Source organism: Apis mellifera, linkage group LG15 (assembly GCF_003254395.2).
Source record: "Apis mellifera strain DH4 linkage group LG15, Amel_HAv3.1, whole genome shotgun sequence".
NCBI lineage: Eukaryota > Metazoa > Arthropoda > Insecta > Hymenoptera > Apidae > Apis > Apis mellifera.
In genome coordinates this window covers 5,812,903-5,832,500 of record NC_037652.1, presented here as the reverse complement: position 1 = coordinate 5,832,500, position 19,598 = coordinate 5,812,903, and the positions used below count along the sequence as shown (strand labels likewise).

Sequence of the window (19,598 nt, the reverse complement as noted above, 5' to 3'; positions counted from 1 at the left end):
TATTTTCTCGTAATTGATTAAAATACTGTAATATTTATTAATAAATATTTAAAAATTATAAAATCTTATTAATATAATTTATAAAATATATTATATAAAATACACTATATAAATACTTACTTCTTCATTTAAAAGAATTAATCCCAACAGAGGACGTGACATACTCCATTGATTTCTACAATCTTCAAACATTATCACATTTAAAACAGTACTTAACATTTGCTGAAGAATTTCAGGATGTTGTTTCAAAACTTGTAAGAATAAATCTCCACCTCCTGGAACTACAGTATTTTTCCTTCCTGGATATCCTCCTAACAAAAAAAGAATATATTGTATTTACATTCATATTATAATCATATTTATTAATTTGATTCAAATGATAGCAAATAGATAATACCTTTTTGATATAATTGTTTAAACAAGTAAGTCACAATATGATCAAGTGTTGCACAACAACCAGTACAGACCATTGTATCTGTAATAAATTTTTTTTATTTTTATTGAATTATTATATTTTTATATTTAAGTAAAATAAAATAAAAAATATTTTAAATAAGAATAAATTAAATAAGAATAAGTTAATAAAAAGAAAAATAATATAAAAACATAAATATATATAAATAGCTATTGTGATACTTAATACAATGACCTACCTTGAAAATAATATGAGTTCTGTAAAATTATTTGTTTATTCATTATGTTAAATATTTCTTTGATTATATATAATATAATTTTAGATATAAGAAAAATTTAAAGTTTCTGTTATTGATAATAAAAATAAATAAAAAAATAGTTATCAATTTTAAATAAATAAATGAACAAACATATATAATTTTCAAATTCAAATTTCAAATTTTCATAATATTGCATATAATTTAATAAATCATAATAATAATAATAATATTGAATAATGAAAAAAATAAAATATGAAGGAAAAACATGTAATAATTAGTAAATTAGTAATAAAGAACTTATGTCTATGAATAATAAAATATTTTAATAGCATGCCAGCTGTGCGGCTGACTATGTGTGCTAGACCCACTATATGTATAGTTTAATTTTAAATAAATAAAAATTTCATAAATCGTCTATAATATAATATTATTATTAAATACAACATTAAAAATAGAAATAGAATAAAAATTAAAAAAAAAAAAAAAAGAAAAAAGAGAATAGAACAATAACAATTAGGGTCTAGATTCTACAAACTCCAATCCTCTTATTGCCTATATAATTATAGTAATTTAATCATTCTTGTCATACGAATAAAATTTGCTTAGCATACATTTATTTTTTTAACTTTCAAACTATAGCAGAACTAATATACCTAAATGCAGGTTTACATTCCAAGCAACAATGCAAAAAGCAAATAAATAAACAAAATTAAATGTTCTTAATAACTATTTCTTTTTTAATTTCTTTTAATTTTATATTAGTAATAATAAAATTATATTAAATTTGCGTGTTCAATAAAAATTCATACATGCATGATTATTATAAACGTAAATCACATAATATGATCATTTCAAATAATTCATAAATTATTTATTATATAAAAAATATTTCATATAAAAGTTGCATGATACAGAAAAATCATAATTTGATATTATTAATTTATTTGCAAATAAATATATGGAAAACATGAAAATCAAATCTATTTTTAGATTATTATTTCCTATAAAAAAATATTAAGCTTAATTATTTATAACAAAAAATTTCATAAAATTTATATACAGAATAACATATATGCAAAGTGATACTCTTTTATTTATGGTTTCCATATTTGTATATGATAAGTTTTATAAAATTCAAATTAAAATATTTCTGAAATTAATAATTTTTTATAAAACATTAATGCTTTACATAATATATGATCCCATTAAAAAAACAAACTTCATTTTCATATGTTACATATTTTTACCATTTTTATAAATCTTCTATATCATGCAACTTTTTTTACAAAATATTTACATACAAAAATAATTTATAACTTATATGAAGTTATGTGATTTATCTTGTATTTATAAGATACAATATTATTTATATATTTTTAAAGCTTTAAATATATTTCTAATATAAAGAAATTCTGAGCTTCAAAGAATTTTAAAACCAAAATATTTTTATATATATGTTATACATATTTTTATATTTTAGTTATGAATAATTATTCATAATTTATTAATTTTATAAAAATAAAATATGGAATATTTAATAAATATTTTTTTTTAAAAATAAAAAAGAAAAAAAGAAATTCTAAATGATTTGGATCTTATAACCCCATGGCAAGGCATAGAGGATAAGAGAATGATAATAAAATAGAATCAGCCGCACAGACCTGTATAGGAGTCTTTTTGCGCACCTAGTGCTGTAAGGCCTTCACTGATGCTTGATAAAATATACAAGAATACTCTGGGTTCTAATGTTGAAAGGAACACCATGTGATCTTGAGCCAAACATTCAAGTAACACAAAATATGTTGTAGATAATTTTGGATAATCCTACAAAAAAAAAAAAATTGAATGTAAGATAACTATTTTTATAACTTTTGAATATAATGTTTAATTAATTAGTGCATACCAATAAATCACTTTGTGGTATACTAAGAAGTAATTTTACAAATGTATTAAGTGCATTATCTAATGCCTCATCGCCATATAATCTGAATACTCCAAAATTTACGTAACTTCCACACAAAGCTGCTTTTAACATACTGAAGCATATACTTATCCCTTTAAGTTTTAAGGGATATATTTGATCCTTTGGAACTTCAACATTTAATATACGATTACCATAACTACATATTACTTTACTAGCTTCACGAAATAATAAAATTCCATTTGGAGAAGATGCATCAAACTGTAATCGTTGACTTCTATTTTGTACTAATTCTGCAAATAATTTTAGGACGGGTGTAGTAACCTGTGGTTCATAATGCCATAATTCCACAGCATGTAATAAAATTGGTGTATAATTAGGATAACTATACATAAATTAAGGTACTTTATATTTAAAAATTAAAAAAAGTTATCATTTATTGATCATTTATCGAATTGTATTTCACAAAAAGGATACATCCAATCAAAGAGCATCATATAAGATGTTTTTGTATTGAATGCATAAGCTAAACCTCTTAAATCTCTTGCTAAACCAATCAGTGCTTTTTTTGCTTCTTCTGCTGCAAAAAGTGAAGGATCAGCAGGACCAATTAATTGTCCTAAACTTTCAAATGCACCTACAAAATGGAAAATGTGAAAAATGTAAATATTAAATAAGCATATTAAAACACTTAATAAAAAATAACTTTCATACTTGTTAATGGTAACATAAATGTATGAAACCTTTCTTCATCTTCTCCTAGATCTACCATTAATAATCTACCCAAGGATGTATAGAACATCGATCTACATCGCATTTCTGTTACAGCAACATTGTTTCCCAAAAATGGAAAATGCTCTCTCTATTAATAAAAAAAAAATATATATACACATATATACATACATACATACATACATATATATATATATTATTTCTATTTAATTTTTTTATAAGAAATTTTTTACATACTGTATGATTATTGAGCATAAATTGTACTTCCTCTAATTTTACAAGTTTACGGACACAACTATATCCTACAGATAAGTCATTTAATAATTGTAATGTTTTGGAAATAATTTGTTCACTACGACCCCAATACTTGAGATTTGTTATTCTGCAAATATAATATTGAGATTATAAATTCTAATAATTTTATCTATTTATTTGTATTATAAATATTCTAAATATTTAATAATATTAATAAAAGTATTATATTTTTTTACTTACATTTTCCGAATAAGAATACCAAGTACCATAGATTCATCATTAACTCCCAAAACATCTGACAATCTTCTATATACTTTAGAATTTTTTTGAACTTGATCACCTACATATATTTTACGAAATTGTTCAAAGAAACTCAACATTGCTAACTCCAATTTTTCACAGCCACCTTGTGCAAGTCTTGAATCAGTCAAATTCATTAATTGAAGTACTCTACATACGAGCTCGCCATCCATTGCATCATATTCTTCATTACTATTAAATGTTATTTTTCCTCCAATAACACCACCTATTTTTTAAGTATCAAATATAATTCATGTTTAATATATATTTTTTTGTTATTTTTAAATAGAAATAATAAGAATAGAAAGAATAAAAAATTTTTATTACATTTTATTAAATCAAAATTTGTTACTCTAAAAATTTTTTTACCTATAATATATACAAGCCAAGTAAGTTGACCTTCTTGTATAGTGATATCCATTCGTTGTGTTGGAGATGCTGTTTGTGTCATTAATTCTTGGTATGTTCTAGCAGCTTGATCAAAAAGTTGTACTAATAAAGTACATGTTTTTTGATATTCACACCTTACAATTACAGATATTTGTTCTAATTGTTGATGAACTATTCCTAAATCATCAAGTGGATCTTCCAAACCCTCCCTAACTACTATTGCAACTGATTCAAGTCTTGAAGTAATGTATGCATTTACAATTTCTGGAGTATATGTATTTAATAAATGTGGATCTCCTGCTTTTACATAAGGCATAGATGATACCATTCTTTGCCATAAAGTTAAAAGATAATGTAAACTATTTGGTGCAAATTGCCACATTTGTAAACTCTGGATTGTAAATTTTGCAATTAATTGTATAGCTTCTGGATAATCTTTGACTAAAACCAATTCTCCAAGTTGAAAATTGCTTTTCAGTCTTGATAACAGTCTACAAAATTCATGATAATTTTCGGGATCACTTAGACCTTGAGGATTTTGTAGTATGTGTTTTATACCACTAACTAAATGTGTTAAAAATTGTGCTCTTTCTGGGTTTGAAAATAAACTTCTTCTAACAGATGCTATTTGGACCAAACATGAAAGAGCCAAAGATGATAGTGTATTAGGTAAACTGTGATATAAATCAAAGAAAAGTTTCAGAGATGTAAAATCCAAAAATGCAGGTCTCCAGCAAGTTGGGATTTGTACTGTACTAAGGTCATCAGAACTTTCATCTGTTGATGTTCCAATGAAGTCAAATGTCAAACAGTTTTGTGCTAGTTTTAAAAGTTGTCTTATTAAACCATGCTAAATAAAAAAAGAAATGATAATAATATGTAATACATAAATATTGTAAAATATTTTTTTATGATGAAAATATTCTTTAAAAAAAAGAAAAAAAATAGAAAACATACCTGTGCTTCATCATTAAAATTTAAATTTTTACAATTTTCTCGAGCTGTACTTAATAAAGTACAAGATAACCTAAATATTTCAAAGAGCTGTGTATCTCTGAAATGACTGGCAATTTTTCTGTGTTTTGTAATAGATCTGTTTGCATCTGCATCCGATACTTGATTCATTTCACATGTTAATTGAGAAAGTAATTGAACTCCTATCATACAGTGTTCTACTGATCCCTGTATATTACATATTAAAATATTAAATAAAAGAATTTTAAAATAGAAAAAAGAAAAAAAATATTTAAAAATTTTAAAATAATAACTAACCTGAAGAAACTTTGTTACATCACTAACCACATTTCTAAAAACATATTCATCTTTATCAATATCAAACCAACCAAACTTTGATATTCTAGCAAATAGTGTAACTAGAGCTTGTATTACAAAGTTTGGTAACTTTGGTTGAGTTGCTAAATAATTGAGAATATAATTTCCTGAAATAAAATTATAGATATTAAATTCACGCATCTTCAATTGTTTTTTACTTTCCAATATTTACTTATGTCAAGCCTTTGTTGTAAACTAAGTCCTGCTGAACGGGAAGCTAATTTTGTCAAAGTAGTGGCTGCCAATAACTGAGCATATGCAGAATCTCCTCGATCAAGTAAGAGCTGGCACTTTGTAAGCGTATCTGGAGCATTTTGAAAAGCAACAAGTGCTTTTTCAGCCTCTACACGATGCGCAGAATCTTGTGATTCATACAACTGCTTGCATAGCAACTCCAGCTGCCGTACTTCCTGCATGTGATCCATTCTTAGTGATATAATTTGTCATAGGCTTGAATATATCCATGTAGATATTTTAAGTTTATATATTTCAAAACCATTATTTCACTTTTCAAATTCATTAATAAATTTAATCATTTGTTAGTATATAACTTTATTTATTTTGAATATAATAATTAATGAATTATATATAAATATTTTTTCAATTATTTATTGATATTTCACAAATATTATTTTAAAATTTTAAAATTATATCATTTATTTATAATATATTTTTCTTAGTACTAAATTTAATATTTAGATTAATATTAAGAAAAAAAATATGAAATCAAAATTAAAAAAAAACATTAAAATATTAAATTAATTATATATATCTCCCAACATTTTTGAAAATTATAATTATCAAAATAAATAATTATAAATTTTTCTTAGATTTATTCATTTTTTAAAAATGAAAATTAAATAAAATTATATCTTTTATAATAACTTTTATCTTTTATAATAAAATTAATACTTATTATTGTTTTTAATTTTTAAGCAATATTTATTTTGTAAATAAAAGATATTAATTAATGAAATTTAAAACTAAGCTTGTTTTAAAAATTGTTTTAAAAATATATATCAAAGTATTTTCGTATTATTTTTAATTTAAATTAAAAAATTACAATAAATTAAAAGAATATTTATAATTAATATCAACTAAATACAGCAATTAATATATTAAAATAACAGAAAAAAACATCAGTTTATATTGTAAAATAAAAGTGAATAGGTTATGCTATTTTTTAAGTAATTTTAAATAATAATTTAATATAAATACATAAAAAACATAATTTATATTTTTTTCAAATATTAATATTCAAATATAAAATTCATGATTTAAATTATATTTCTATCCTTTTTGTTCTGAAATTTCAAAATTATGTCTGTATAAAATACTATTTATGAAAAAACGAGGTTAAAGTTTTACATATTGTCAACATGGTTTTGTTTGTATAATAAAATGTCAATAAAATTAAAGCAAAAAAATCTTTCAGTTTGTGATTGCATTTTCATTGACAGCGCGACAAAATAATCACTGTGGTCCGGCAACAAACAACATAGCTTCCAAGAATACTTAAGTTTTCTAGCAGCAAAATGTTTGAGACACACGTCGAAAACACGTAACTTGCAACAGATTTACCACCAGCTAGCTTACCACACGATTTTCGAAATCACTTCATCATAAATAACTCCACCGCATTTTGAGGTTTGCACATTATTTTGATCGGTAACTCACCTGTTCATCCGCCATTTTCGCAGCTTTGTATTATCTACAATGAAGGCAGGATCACATGCTTTAATCTCGACTGCCACAACATTTATGTAGAAACGACGTTTCTTACGACGGAAGCATCAACAACGCCACCTTTATTAACAAAAGAAAAAAAATATATACCTTTTACCTTAAAAAGATGGAAGGAGAATTAAGCTGAATCTTCACTACTTCGACTATAAAAATTATCATAATATATCACAATATTAAAAGAAATTAAAACATATTTAATTATTTTTCAAATTTTATAATTCAACTAATAAGTAGATTAACTATGAATAGACTAATTTAAAAAAATTAATTAATTTGATTTTTATTATTAATTATTGTTTTTGTATTATTATATTATAAAAATTTAATAAAATATAATATATTTACATTATATAAAATAATAATAAAATATAATAGATTTCATAATTTTTTATAGTATTTAAATTATAAACAAAAAAATAAAACCATAAATTAAATTGTAAGTAATTATTTTACGCAAAATTTAATTTTATGAAATATTTTAATCTTGATTGAAAATTTTTTTTAAACATTTATATTTGTTACATATGTACATATAAATGGATATTGTAATTTTTTATCGTTTTAAATTTGTATGAATAAATGCAAAAATAAAAATTTACGATTTCTAAAAAATATAAAACATTAAACGAAATATATAGATGATTTTTTTTTATATAAAAATTACATATATATGTATATATAATCATACATATAAATAATGATACTTATTATATTCTTTTTTTAATATGAATTTATTTTTTTAATGAATTTGATTTTTTTGTGATAATTATTATATTAAAGAAAAAACTGGAATTATATAAATAATGATTATTTTAATTATAATTTATGGTAATTTTTATATACTTTATAGCATTATTTATGATGATATATAATGTATAAATAATGGAATGAGAATATAACATTTAAATTGGGGCCTTTTTTCTTTTCAAAATAATTTCAAATGTTGATAAAATGTTATGTTATTTTAGATAAAATATATTATTATATATTATTAATTGTAAGAAATAATAAATTAATTTTAAATATATAAAATATAAATACAATCTTTGTAATTTTATATTTTATAATATAATTCTAATTCATACATATAGAATTTATTCAAATGTAGAATAATATAATTAATTCATAATAATCCAATAATTTACAAGAAAATTTATTAATTTTAAATAAAAATAATAAATTGCAACTATAATAGATTAATCATAAATAATTAAATTAGCAATTTAACTAAATTTGTAATATATGAATTTCATCAATATATATAGCTTTGATCATTACTTCTAATTATATATAATATGTATTTTGTAAATAAATTTTAAATATTTAAATTCCAAAAGATTAAAAGCTTTAATATTTTGATAAAAAATAATATTTTAAAATAAGTTTTTTATATTTTATAATATATATAATTTGATTTTATAAAGAATTTTATTAAATTTAAGGGATAGTGAGATGGATACTATTTTGCATTAAAATCGCATTTTCTTATACAGATATTGTATTTCAAGTATAGCTTTTGCACAGCCTTCATATTATTTTTATGTAATTAATTCATACATGAACTTTTATATTAATATTAACAATAAACATCACAATATTTTCTTAAAGATAGTTTTATCAAATCATTATTCTAGATAAATTCAAATTATGATCAAAACTAAATTAATATTTTAAACATATTCTCATTATTGTTATATTACAAATTGTTATTAAAGAAATAAGTTTTTTATAATAAAAATTTTATATATTTAATTAAACATTTTAAGACCCCAATCTAAATAAAAAAAATATATATATATATAAGTTTACATTCCAAAATGGAATATAAGAAATAGCAATATATATATAATTTTACTATCTATGTATACATATATTTAGATAATTGTATAATAAAGTATGTGCTTACAAAGATTACCTGTCTGTTATGCTATTTTCTCTATTATGTTATTTTTTCATTAAAGTATTTTAAGAATTCGAAACATGCTGTCTACTACAAAAGTAATGTTTGCACTGGAATCTCATATGTACATACCACAAAGATATAGAAAATTTTTCATGCTATTATTCTAGCTTAAAAATCACAATTCTTTGTACCTGATTTAACTACATGCAGTTCATAATTTTGCATCATTTTTTTACTTTTAAAAAGTTATATAATATTTGAAATAATATAATATACAAGTACTATTTAATAATACTATCTGTTAGTTATGTAATTCAAAAGTGAAGTAACTTCATATATTTTATCCGTGATATTATATTAATTCTTTTTTTTTTTCAATAAATTTTTAATGCATATTCGCGATTAAATTTTCATGCAAAATCTATTTTGTATAAAATTTAAAATATATGTATTGAAATTAATTAAAGATATTGTATATATATATATATATATGCGCGCGAACTTGCACGTGCGTATATTCATAAATTTGGTTTTGAATTTTTTGATGTGATTAAAATTCAAATCATTCTTATATTTACCGAAATATATATGAATATATATTTATATATATTATTTTATAATAATTTTAAGATATTATTCTATTATTCAGTTATGTTATTCTATTGTTCAGTACATCAATATGTAAACATATATTTTTGTATTATTATTATCGTAGGAATTTTAATAGCATTTATAAAATCTCAAAAATGACAAGTATACTTTAACTCATATAATATTGTTCAGAACACAATTATGATTTATAATTGAAAAAATGTGACTATTAACTAAATTAAACAAAAATTGAAACATATGATCTATACTAGATCATTAGTCAAAAATATTATAATTCCTTCATTGCAGCTAGAATTATTTCAGAATTATTATATTGCTTTTTATGAATTAATATTTACATTTCGATATAATGAAACTTTATATTTTAAATGCAAATGGTATTTTATCAATGACTGTGCAGAGATTATTAGTTTTCCATTTACTTTTTAATATAATATAAATTTCATAAAATTAATGTTCATGGAAATTACTATGTTCTCCATCAATGACTGTACATCTATAATGCTAGATATGGATATAATTATTTCACATTAGCTAGATTTAGAAGATAATGAAATATGATAATTATAATAATCCTTCCACATATCAAGATTTGAACGTCCACATTCACACCAGATAAGTACTCCATCAAATGACATTTTACAATCTCTTTACTATAAATTAATTACATTAAAAAAAAAAATATCATTAATTTACTATAATACAGCTAACATCTTATTAAGTGTATCCAGCCTAAAAACATTTTCATTTTCTTTACGTATTGTAAGTCTTTTTTTCATAGTAGTAGGAAAATGGTCAACTTCTATCATGTCATAGAGCGTAGAAGAATTCCAAATATGGCCAAAGCAAACAATTGTTTACATCCATGGGATGTATTTATGTGATTTTAATTATATTGTTCGTTACTAAACGCAGTGCGTCAAGCGCATATAAATTAATTCGCAGTTTTGTGTGTCACTTCATATATATCCTATTTTAGAGAATTACTTTTGCTTTTCACAGCAAATAATAAACAAAAGTCAATGACCGTGTCTTTTTGAGATTCTGTTTCTTTTTAAGCGCTGTTCACACTGGACACTGATTCTTCATTTTCTGCGTACACTATTGTGAACACATTGAACTCACTCACTAATCACTTGTCTGAAACAAATATATAAATCTAACATACTTCTATAAATTATAATAAAAATCAAGAAACATTTTATAATTATTAAAAAGAAATAAACATAAATTCATAAATATATAGTATATTAGTTTATATCTTCTATTTAAACTTATATGCTGTACTTACAATTATATCACAATGAAGAAATATTCATAGGGATGCGTCACTCGAATGCTATAAATAAAATTCATATTGTTAAAAAATAACAAGTACATAGAATAAAAGTCTTTCTTATCGTACTTACGAGATGGAGATCTAGTATCGGATTGATTCACACCTGATGCATTTATTGTTGCAGGTCCACAAGATACAGATCCATTTGATGGATTAAAATTCAGAAAATCCCAAATTAATATTGTATCATCATGTGATGACGATACTATCTGGAATTCATCGAACTGAAGTCGAAATACACGACCTGTGTGTTCCTATATTGTAAATATATAACATCATTATGAAAATAATTTTATATAATAATAAAATAAAATGTATAAAATATTTTACCACTAATGTACGTATACAAAGCGAGTTAGTTAAAGCACGTGGATCTAATGCTGCCACCAAATCCCATACTTTAATTTTTCTGTAACATAAAAATATATAAATATATATATATATATATATATATATATATATATATATATATATATATATATATATATAATATAAATTAAAACATAAAAATATTTTTTGTATTTACCCATCATAAGCTCCACTAACTATGTGCTTGCTATCAAATCTAATACATCTGACCAATTCGTCGTGTCCTTCTAAAACGCGCAAGCACGCACCACATTCAATATCCCATAATCTGATTGTGTTATCACTGCTACCACTAACTACTAAACAGTCCTTATATTGCAAACACGCTATACCCCGTTTATGTCCATTTAATGTTCGCACAAATTCGCAAGTAGATGTTTTCCATACTTTAATAGTCCTATCACCACTAGCAGAAACAATATATTTTTCATCAAAATCAACAACATTCACTGCTGCCCTGTGACCCACTAATACTCTTCTTAATGCAATTTCCGTCTGTGATGTCATATCCCATACAGCAATTGAACGATCCTAAATATAATGAAGAAATAGTATTTTTTCAGTAATATATAAATAGAATATATTAAAATATAAAAAATTAAAATATAAAAATTTATTGACCTTTGAACAAGTGACCATCATGCCATTATTAAATCTAAGATGTAAAACTGCTTCACAATGATGTATTAATGTATTAACCATTTCTCCTGTATTAGCATCCCAAACTCTTACAGTGCTATCAGAAGAACCAGATATTATTGCTTTGTCATCATACTGTAAACATAAGACAGAACCAGTGTGTCCTGTTAAGACCTTAATGCATTGTAATGTACTTCTGTCCCATATTTTAATAGTATTGTCTCTAAGACCAGAGACAATTTTTTGATCATCATATTGCAAACAGTAAACACCTTTAGAATTTTCACTTCTACAGTTTATTCTTTGAAGATTAAATCTTCCCATTCTCCAATTACTATCTATACTATCAATATCTTTAACTATTTTGGGATAAAGAGATCTATAGAAATTATGATTTGGATGACTTTCTCCTGGTCTTGGTTTAAATAAATATTGAATCCTAAAAAGATTAATAAATTAATAAATAAATAAGATTTCATAAAATATATTAACTAACCATCCTCTCCTTTCTGCAAGACCTCTCCATATTGAATCAGTTCGAACTTTACATTCAATTAATTTTTTCCAAAGCATTCCTTCACTAATTACTCTATGCCATTCTTTACATACTAATTCAGCAGCAATTAATGAATCAGCATCAAGATAAGAAAGAATACTTTCTGCTACATGATCTAATCCTTTTTCTGATAACAAAAATATATATATTTTTATAAAAGATTTAATATTTAATTAAAAATGATTTAATAAAAATACTCACTTGGCAATAAAGAAATAAAATCTCTTTGCAACATTGGTTTCAAGTATGCATTGATGTGCCCATGCTGATAATGACACATTCTTGTTAATAATTGTTCAACAAAATTAACTTGTTCTGGTTCACTCCACTTCTCAAAAAGCTTCATACAAGTTTCTTTTTCTTGTCTATATTGTGCTGAAACTCCAGATGGCAATTCTTTCTTGCGAGTAGGATCATAAAGTATTGTTATTGGATACTGTAAAAACATTATAAAAATTATAATTAATATATGCAACCAATACAATAAAAATATTTTTTTATATGAATATAATATATTGAGAAATAATTGCAATTTAATTAAAAAATAATAATATAAATATAAAAATATATATACCTTGATGAATTATTACAAATATCACATATATTTGAAGGTACATATAGGAATATATATACATATATTTTTTATAATATCTATATTTTAAAATGTAATACATATTATAACAGTATTTATACTGTTTACAAATATTATTTACAAATATTATATAAAATATATTTAAATAATATGTAACTTAAAATAGAATATGGTATTAGGATCTTGACCTCAAATAGATTACATTTTTTTTAAAACATTAAATGTTCATAGAAATTGAAATTTAAAAATGTTATTTATTATTTTCAATTACAATATTTTCTATAGGTATAAGATATCTCTTATCAACAATAAATTTAAAATTGTGTATAAAATATAATGATTAAATATATAATATAATCAATCATTAAAAAAAAAAAAAAAAAAAAAAAAAAAATTACTTATTATTTTAAAATTTGTTACTAAGTCAAATTTTATTAGCCAAATGATTTGTAAAAAGAAAATTCCATTGACGGGTCGTCGTCTACACTAATCTAATATTTTGTTTGACCTACTTATTAACGCTTATTACTTTTGTAAGCGAACACTTATAATAAACGCATAATTTTATTAAATGTTTTGTAATAGAAATTAAATATTTAAAATTAAAAATCCAAATGTTACGTTAATATTTTAATTCATTAATTATATCGTTATTGATTAAACTTTTTTTAACGATAGAAATAAATCTATCAACAAATCTTTTTGTAGTACATATACAAAATAATATACGAAACACCTGAAATATGTTGTGTGTATATTATGTACATTAGGTATATAATGATTCTTCGATTTAAAATATCATGATCACTCGACTGTAAAAGGTGGCATAGCAACATTGAGAGTCCTAGTGATCCAGGAGTACCTCGATCATCTGAAAATGTTTCTCTACAGTATTCCCAGTATAACGGGATCGCGAACTCGTGTCGAATCTATGCTCTTTATATCTCTTTGTCTTCGTATCTCTTACGTCCTCTTTTTCATTTAATAAAAAATAAAAAGAACAATTTCATTTTAAATTTTCATAGAAAAATAATAATACTTATGTTTATGAAATATTTTGATGATTATTATTTTTTAATTTAAATTAATGTAATTGTTTATAAAAAAATATTGATAAAAATAAATACTAATTATTATTTCTTTTAAATATCTATTGATATTATCAATAATGTTTGCACGTACCAAGATACAAAAAAAACAAAGGAAAGATAATAAAAAAAAAGAGTTGTAATAAAAAAATAATTATGTACTTCGCAATTTTTATCATTTTATTTATAGTCATATTTATAGATAATTTTATAATATTTATTGACAAATATCACAAAAATATTAAAATTGATGCATGATATATGTCACGAGTATAAAAATTTAATTAAAAAAATGTTATTAAATATGAAATTAAAAAATGTGTTTAAATAGGAAAATATAAAATTTATAAACAGAATATATGAAAAAAAAATGCAAAAAATATATTTCGAAGTATTTAACAAAAACGTATTTAAAATATGAGTATGTGTCAAAATTCTATCCTTAACTATAAATACCTATAGTATTAAATTTTAAAACATTTTTCTAAATATGGAAAGAAAAAAATTAATTTGGAAATTTCAAAAATATATAGAAAAATTTATATATATCATAATGATTTATACATATAATAATATTTTATAAAATGATCATAAATTTTTTAATTATGGTACCCATATTATTGTTTTTAACTATTAATCATATTTTTTATTATATAAATTCAATTTATGATAAAATATAATAAATTAATATAAAAAATTAAAAAATATGTATGATAATGTAACAAAAAGAAAAATCGAACTATGAATCATTAAATAAAGGAATAATATTTTTCGACAAGTCATATAGTACATTTTGACAAAACAATTCAGAGTTCATTTATTTTAATTAACGACATGATATTTGATGAAAATATATTTTAATAAAATATTCACAAACAGAACATTAATGATAATACAATAATGAAAATGATAATACAAATATATTCATAGTATATAGGTATATTCTTTCAATCAAAATTTAATATCATTTTAAGTTACGCAAATATATAAAACATAAAAAAAACTGTTTTTTATTCATTTCAAATTTCTATACTTGAATGAAAAAAAAATATTGATAGAAATGATATTATTTAAATTTACAAAATTTTTTAATATAAAAATTGCAATTTATTCTTTTTTTTTCTCGCAACATTTCGAAATACAGATATTATAGTTTAATTTTAACGATGCATACATAAACAATTCATTTACATTAACAATACAATATATATATATAGATCGTAGAATTTATCATTCATTTATATAATTTAATCATTTTATATTTTATTTTTATAAATATTAATTATTTTATAACAAATATATAATTAATTTATTATTAAATGTTGATTTATCAATCAAAATTATAATCATATTTTTTTTAATTAAAAAAAAAAAAAAAACAAATGAATTATTTTCTTTTGAAAATAAAAATGTATCTTAAAAAAAATTTTCAAAATATATATTTGAAAATTTTTTATTTATATCCAATTATATATAAATCAATATCATTATTAAATTAAACGTCAATGATAGATAAAAACATTAATTTTCAATTGTTCTAAATTCGTATAAAAGAATAAAAGTTGGAAAATTAAACTATAAATTCTTTTCGATTATTTATTATTATTGTAAGTATAATATTTCATAGTTTAACATTAGAAATATAAAAGAAATGCTAAAAAAAAAATAGAAAATCATAAAAGAAAAAAGACAAAAGAGAAAAAGTTAAGAAGCTAAAACATTGATTATATAGTAAGTTGTTCTCAGTCTGTCAAGATAAAAGATAACCTATGTTTAATCAATTCTTTGTTCTAACAACGAAACAATCATATTCGATCAAATTATATTAGTACTATTTAAATATTAATTATAATTTTTAAATAAAAAATATATTTGTAGTTTGTATAGATCAATTTTATAAAAACATGATAAAAATGTAAAATCTTAATAAATAAGTTAATTTTAATAAATAATGGAACTTATTAATATTACAATTTAATAGCACTTTAAAAAAGAATCAATTTTATGTTTAAATATTTTTATTTCGTTAAAAAAAATTAAGAAAATAAAAAATATATAGAAAAAAATATCTAAATGGAAATATTAATTATATATTTGTAAATTACATATAAAATATAATTATAATATTTTATTTATAATAAAAAATTAATTCCAATCGTTTGATGACATGAATATTAAGCATAATTTACACTTTATTCTTAAAAATATACATATTTATTTTAAAAATATATATATATCATTAATATACATACATTTTTAATAACTTTAATCAAAGTAAAATATTTTTTATATTTTACAAATAATATAATATATAATAGAACTATTTTAATTAAATTCAGTAAAAAAGAATTGAAATTAATTTTAATTTTCATTAAAATAATAAATTGTTGATAACTGTCATTATCAAATGCACGTAAATAACTTGATATGAAAAACTAAAAGAAATGATCACAATCATAAATAACAGTATACAATCGCATTCTATAACCTCTTACGCATAGGACATTCTGACTAATAGCTTTCATTAAAAAGTGCTTATAATAAAAATCTTTATAAAAAATAACGGTCGATCACAAAAATTAGTAAATTTCTCCATCATAAGGAGACATAAGATGGCGGTAGGTTTCGGATCAAAAATACTAATATAAGTTGCGTACCTGAAGATTCGTATTTGTATCTTCGATAATCTCATCTGTTTCCATGTTCATCATTTTCACACAAAACTGACACAATATCGTTGATTCAAATGATGTAAATAGATTTATTTGGTGGAAAGTTCTAGTAAAAGGATAAAACACAGTTTGAACACTAGCGTTTGATTATTCAACACGACTGACGACGCTCATGAGTCCTCGCCATGTACAGGAAGTTGAGACAACATTTCACCAACACAACAGCTCGTAAATAACTATGTCACTTACAGAATCAAGAAATCTAAATGTGTGTGTGCGTATATAATACAACTCTTAATTCATATGGAAAAATGTACTAATCTTATATATGAACAATATTCAAAATATAATTAATTTTCTTTAAAAATATACGAGATATCTGAATGAATTCCAAAATTTATAAAAATATGCACACGATTAACCGCCAAGATAAAAAGCCTGAGAAGCACTAACACTATCAAGTTCACAACTGCTTCTGTTTGACTGAATCAACTTGGTGGCGCATCAAACATGAAATTTCCAAGATGGCGCATATGCGCAAAATATTTCGCGCATGTTTCAAACATAATTTCAAGTAATTTTATTTATTAAAAATATTTTTTATTAAATACATTAATACGTTTATTTATATTTACAATCTATTCATAAAAACATATATATTTATATACTTGTTACATTTACAAATAATGTATAAAAAAAAAAATAATGTAAAATAAAAATATGGAATATTTATATTTTAAATTATTTTAATCCTTTAGTCTTTTTTATTAAATCCATTTGATTTGTTCATTTTTATTTCTTGTATTTTCCAACTGAATTTGATTAAGAGCAGCATATGGTTTATGACATACCTGTGAATCTAATGGTGGATAATAGTATCTATAACACATATATGCCAAAAAGTATCCTATTATCGAACCTACAACCACATCTAACATTTTGGGGATATTAAAATATTTATTTGTTAATTAAAATAAATAATAAATAAATATTTATTTGTTTACCTTGCCAATGATGATGATAATCAAATGTTCTACTTAATGCAATTAAAAGAGCAATACAAATTGGTAACACAAATGCAAATAATTTCCATAACTGTCCCTTGCCCAGACTAAATGTATGTAGTTTACCAGCTATATATAACGCAATAAAACCAAAGCTTGTAAATGCAACTAAAAAATAAATATATATGTATTATATATATAAATAGATCTTTTAACATAATTTAAATATTTCTAAAAAAATATTTCATTTTTTAACATACATGAAGAATGACCACTTGGGAATGATTTTTTTCCATCTTTTATAACAACTGGATTTCCATTACATTTGAAATCTGGATTTGTCTGTCCATCAGGAAAACATCTCCAAAAAAAATCTGGCCGAGGACGACCTACCAAAAAATAAATTATTATTATAACAATATTATATAATAATATTTTTAACATTAATATTTTAAAATTCTTACCAACAATAAGTTTTATAATGTCTGTAATAACACCATTAAATCCTAATGCTAAAGTGACAGCTAATATTGCTTGATAAATGTCAGTTTTATCTTTGTAGACCAGAAAAACACAAAAAATTATTATAACAGGCATTGTGAAAACTAAGGGCTAAAATAAATAAATAATAATAATAATAAATATTTAAATTAATTTTATAGATAAGATTTAACTATAATTTAATATGCATTACCCATAATATAGTAGTTGGAACATAAGATTCTGTTCTTGGTTTTTTATATAACCATAATTCATCTTCATGAATTATTCTAGTAAATGGTTCTGCTTTTTCTAATTCACTATAAATATAAAAAATAATAAATTTATATATAAAAAATAAAGATAAAGATTTATTTTATTTGTAAACTAGTTAAACAAAACTTACATAAATAATCCCACTAAAACAATTCGTAATAATATATCAAATAAATATCCTACTAAAAAATCTTTACCATATATAATACTCATTATGAATTTGAAATTTGAAATATTATAACATAAATATTATAGAAGTATGTATAATAAATATGTTTCTATTGAAAAATTTATATAAGTAATTTCACTAAGATAATTCGTAATAACATGTCAAACAAATATTTTATTAAAAAATCTGTATCATGTATAATATTCATTATGAATTTGAAGTAATTATAATACAAATATTATAAAAATATATATAATAAATACGTTGGCACTAGAAAAAGTTTAAACCCTACAGGGATACCAGAAATATTTCTTTCCATCACTTATTGCACAACCTATATGATTTTATTTGTGATGTGATATTTTCAACCAATATGAATACTTATTTTTATGAATATTGAAATCAACCAATCAGATTCGCATTCCGTACAAGCAATTTAGCTAACTTGCCAACAATAATATATAATATAAACATATAATTTGAAATTATACAACTCAAATAATTCAATATATAAATATATATATAATTATATATTTATATAACATTAGT

The 19,598-nt window shown here is 21.8% G+C and overlaps 3 protein-coding genes across 7 annotated transcripts in view; all 3 read right to left on the bottom strand.

The window, feature by feature from the left end:
* Positions 1-7,429, bottom strand: part of LOC413636 (exportin-7) — a 7,848-nt gene extending 419 nt beyond the window's left edge. The window contains exons 1-14 of one of the 3 annotated variants that reach the window (XM_006563382.3): positions 7,282-7,429; positions 5,777-6,014; positions 5,545-5,711; positions 5,230-5,454; positions 4,252-5,122; positions 3,823-4,108; positions 3,565-3,709; positions 3,310-3,457; positions 3,073-3,232; positions 2,578-2,980; positions 2,336-2,498; positions 398-475; positions 121-311; positions 1-25 (exon numbers count right to left, since the gene is read on the bottom strand). The exon at positions 1-25 is cut by the window's left edge and continues 103 nt beyond it. In XM_006563382.3, coding sequence (XP_006563445.1) covers positions 1-25; positions 121-311; positions 398-475; positions 2,336-2,498; positions 2,578-2,980; positions 3,073-3,232; positions 3,310-3,457; positions 3,565-3,709; positions 3,823-4,108; positions 4,252-5,122; positions 5,230-5,454; positions 5,545-5,711; positions 5,777-6,014; positions 7,282-7,296 — 3,115 coding nt within the window. In that variant the 5' untranslated portion in view covers positions 7,297-7,429. Of the gene's footprint in view, positions 26-120; positions 312-397; positions 476-2,335; positions 2,499-2,577; positions 2,981-3,072; positions 3,233-3,309; positions 3,458-3,564; positions 3,710-3,822; positions 4,109-4,251; positions 5,123-5,229; positions 5,455-5,544; positions 5,712-5,776; positions 6,015-7,200; positions 7,226-7,281 lie in introns of those variants that run through there. The other 2 variants (XM_397078.6, XM_006563383.3) reach the window with 2 other exon arrangements.
* A 3,068-nt stretch (positions 7,430-10,497) lies between these two features.
* Positions 10,498-17,639, bottom strand: LOC551517 (beta-TrCP). 2 transcript variants are annotated; one of them, XM_623912.6, is made up of 9 exons: positions 17,106-17,639; positions 12,970-13,204; positions 12,709-12,895; positions 12,195-12,651; positions 11,731-12,104; positions 11,535-11,613; positions 11,275-11,458; positions 11,157-11,204; positions 10,498-11,005 (listed from the first exon to the last, which is right to left on the bottom strand). In XM_623912.6, the coding sequence occupies exons 1-8, from the start codon at positions 17,157-17,159 to the stop codon at positions 11,194-11,196; spliced, it is 1,581 nt and encodes a 526-aa protein (XP_623915.2). In that variant the 5' UTR covers positions 17,160-17,639; the 3' UTR covers positions 10,498-11,005; positions 11,157-11,193. The 2 variants fall into 2 exon arrangements, with proteins under 2 accessions (XP_623915.2, XP_006563444.1); XM_006563381.3 differs by having other exon boundaries at positions 11,308-11,458.
* Positions 17,640-17,759: 120 nt separating this feature from the next.
* Positions 17,760-19,413, bottom strand: LOC551489 (phospholipid phosphatase 5). 2 transcript variants are annotated; one of them, XM_623884.5, is made up of 6 exons: positions 19,011-19,405; positions 18,819-18,924; positions 18,589-18,736; positions 18,385-18,513; positions 18,125-18,292; positions 17,760-18,051 (listed from the first exon to the last, which is right to left on the bottom strand). In XM_623884.5, the coding sequence occupies exons 1-6, from the start codon at positions 19,091-19,093 to the stop codon at positions 17,888-17,890; spliced, it is 798 nt and encodes a 265-aa protein (XP_623887.3). In that variant the 5' UTR covers positions 19,094-19,405; the 3' UTR covers positions 17,760-17,887. The 2 variants fall into 2 exon arrangements, with proteins under 2 accessions (XP_623887.3, XP_006563443.2); XM_006563380.3 differs by having other exon boundaries at positions 17,844-18,039; positions 19,011-19,413.
* Between the last annotated feature and the right edge of the window lie 185 nt (positions 19,414-19,598).

Coding starts and splice junctions, on each gene's coding strand:
- LOC551517 (XM_623912.6), bottom strand. CDS start 17,159: ATGATGAACATGGAAACAGATGAGATTATCGAAGATACAAATACGAAT. Junction 12,896..12,969: donor TTTTATTTCTTTATTGCCAA/GTGAGTATTTTT, acceptor TTTTGTTATCAG/AAAAAGGATTAGATCATGTA. Junction 11,614..11,730: donor GTTAGTGGAGCTTATGATGG/GTAAATACAAAA, acceptor TTTATGTTACAG/AAAAATTAAAGTATGGGATT.
- LOC551489 (XM_623884.5), bottom strand. CDS start 19,093: ATGAGTATTATATATGGTAAAGATTTTTTAGTAGGATATTTATTTGAT. Junction 18,925..19,010: donor GTTTTAGTGGGATTATTTAT/GTAAGTTTTGTT, acceptor TTATATTTATAG/TGAATTAGAAAAAGCAGAAC. Junction 18,514..18,588: donor CATTATAAAACTTATTGTTG/GTAAGAATTTTA, acceptor ATTTTTTGGTAG/GTCGTCCTCGGCCAGATTTT.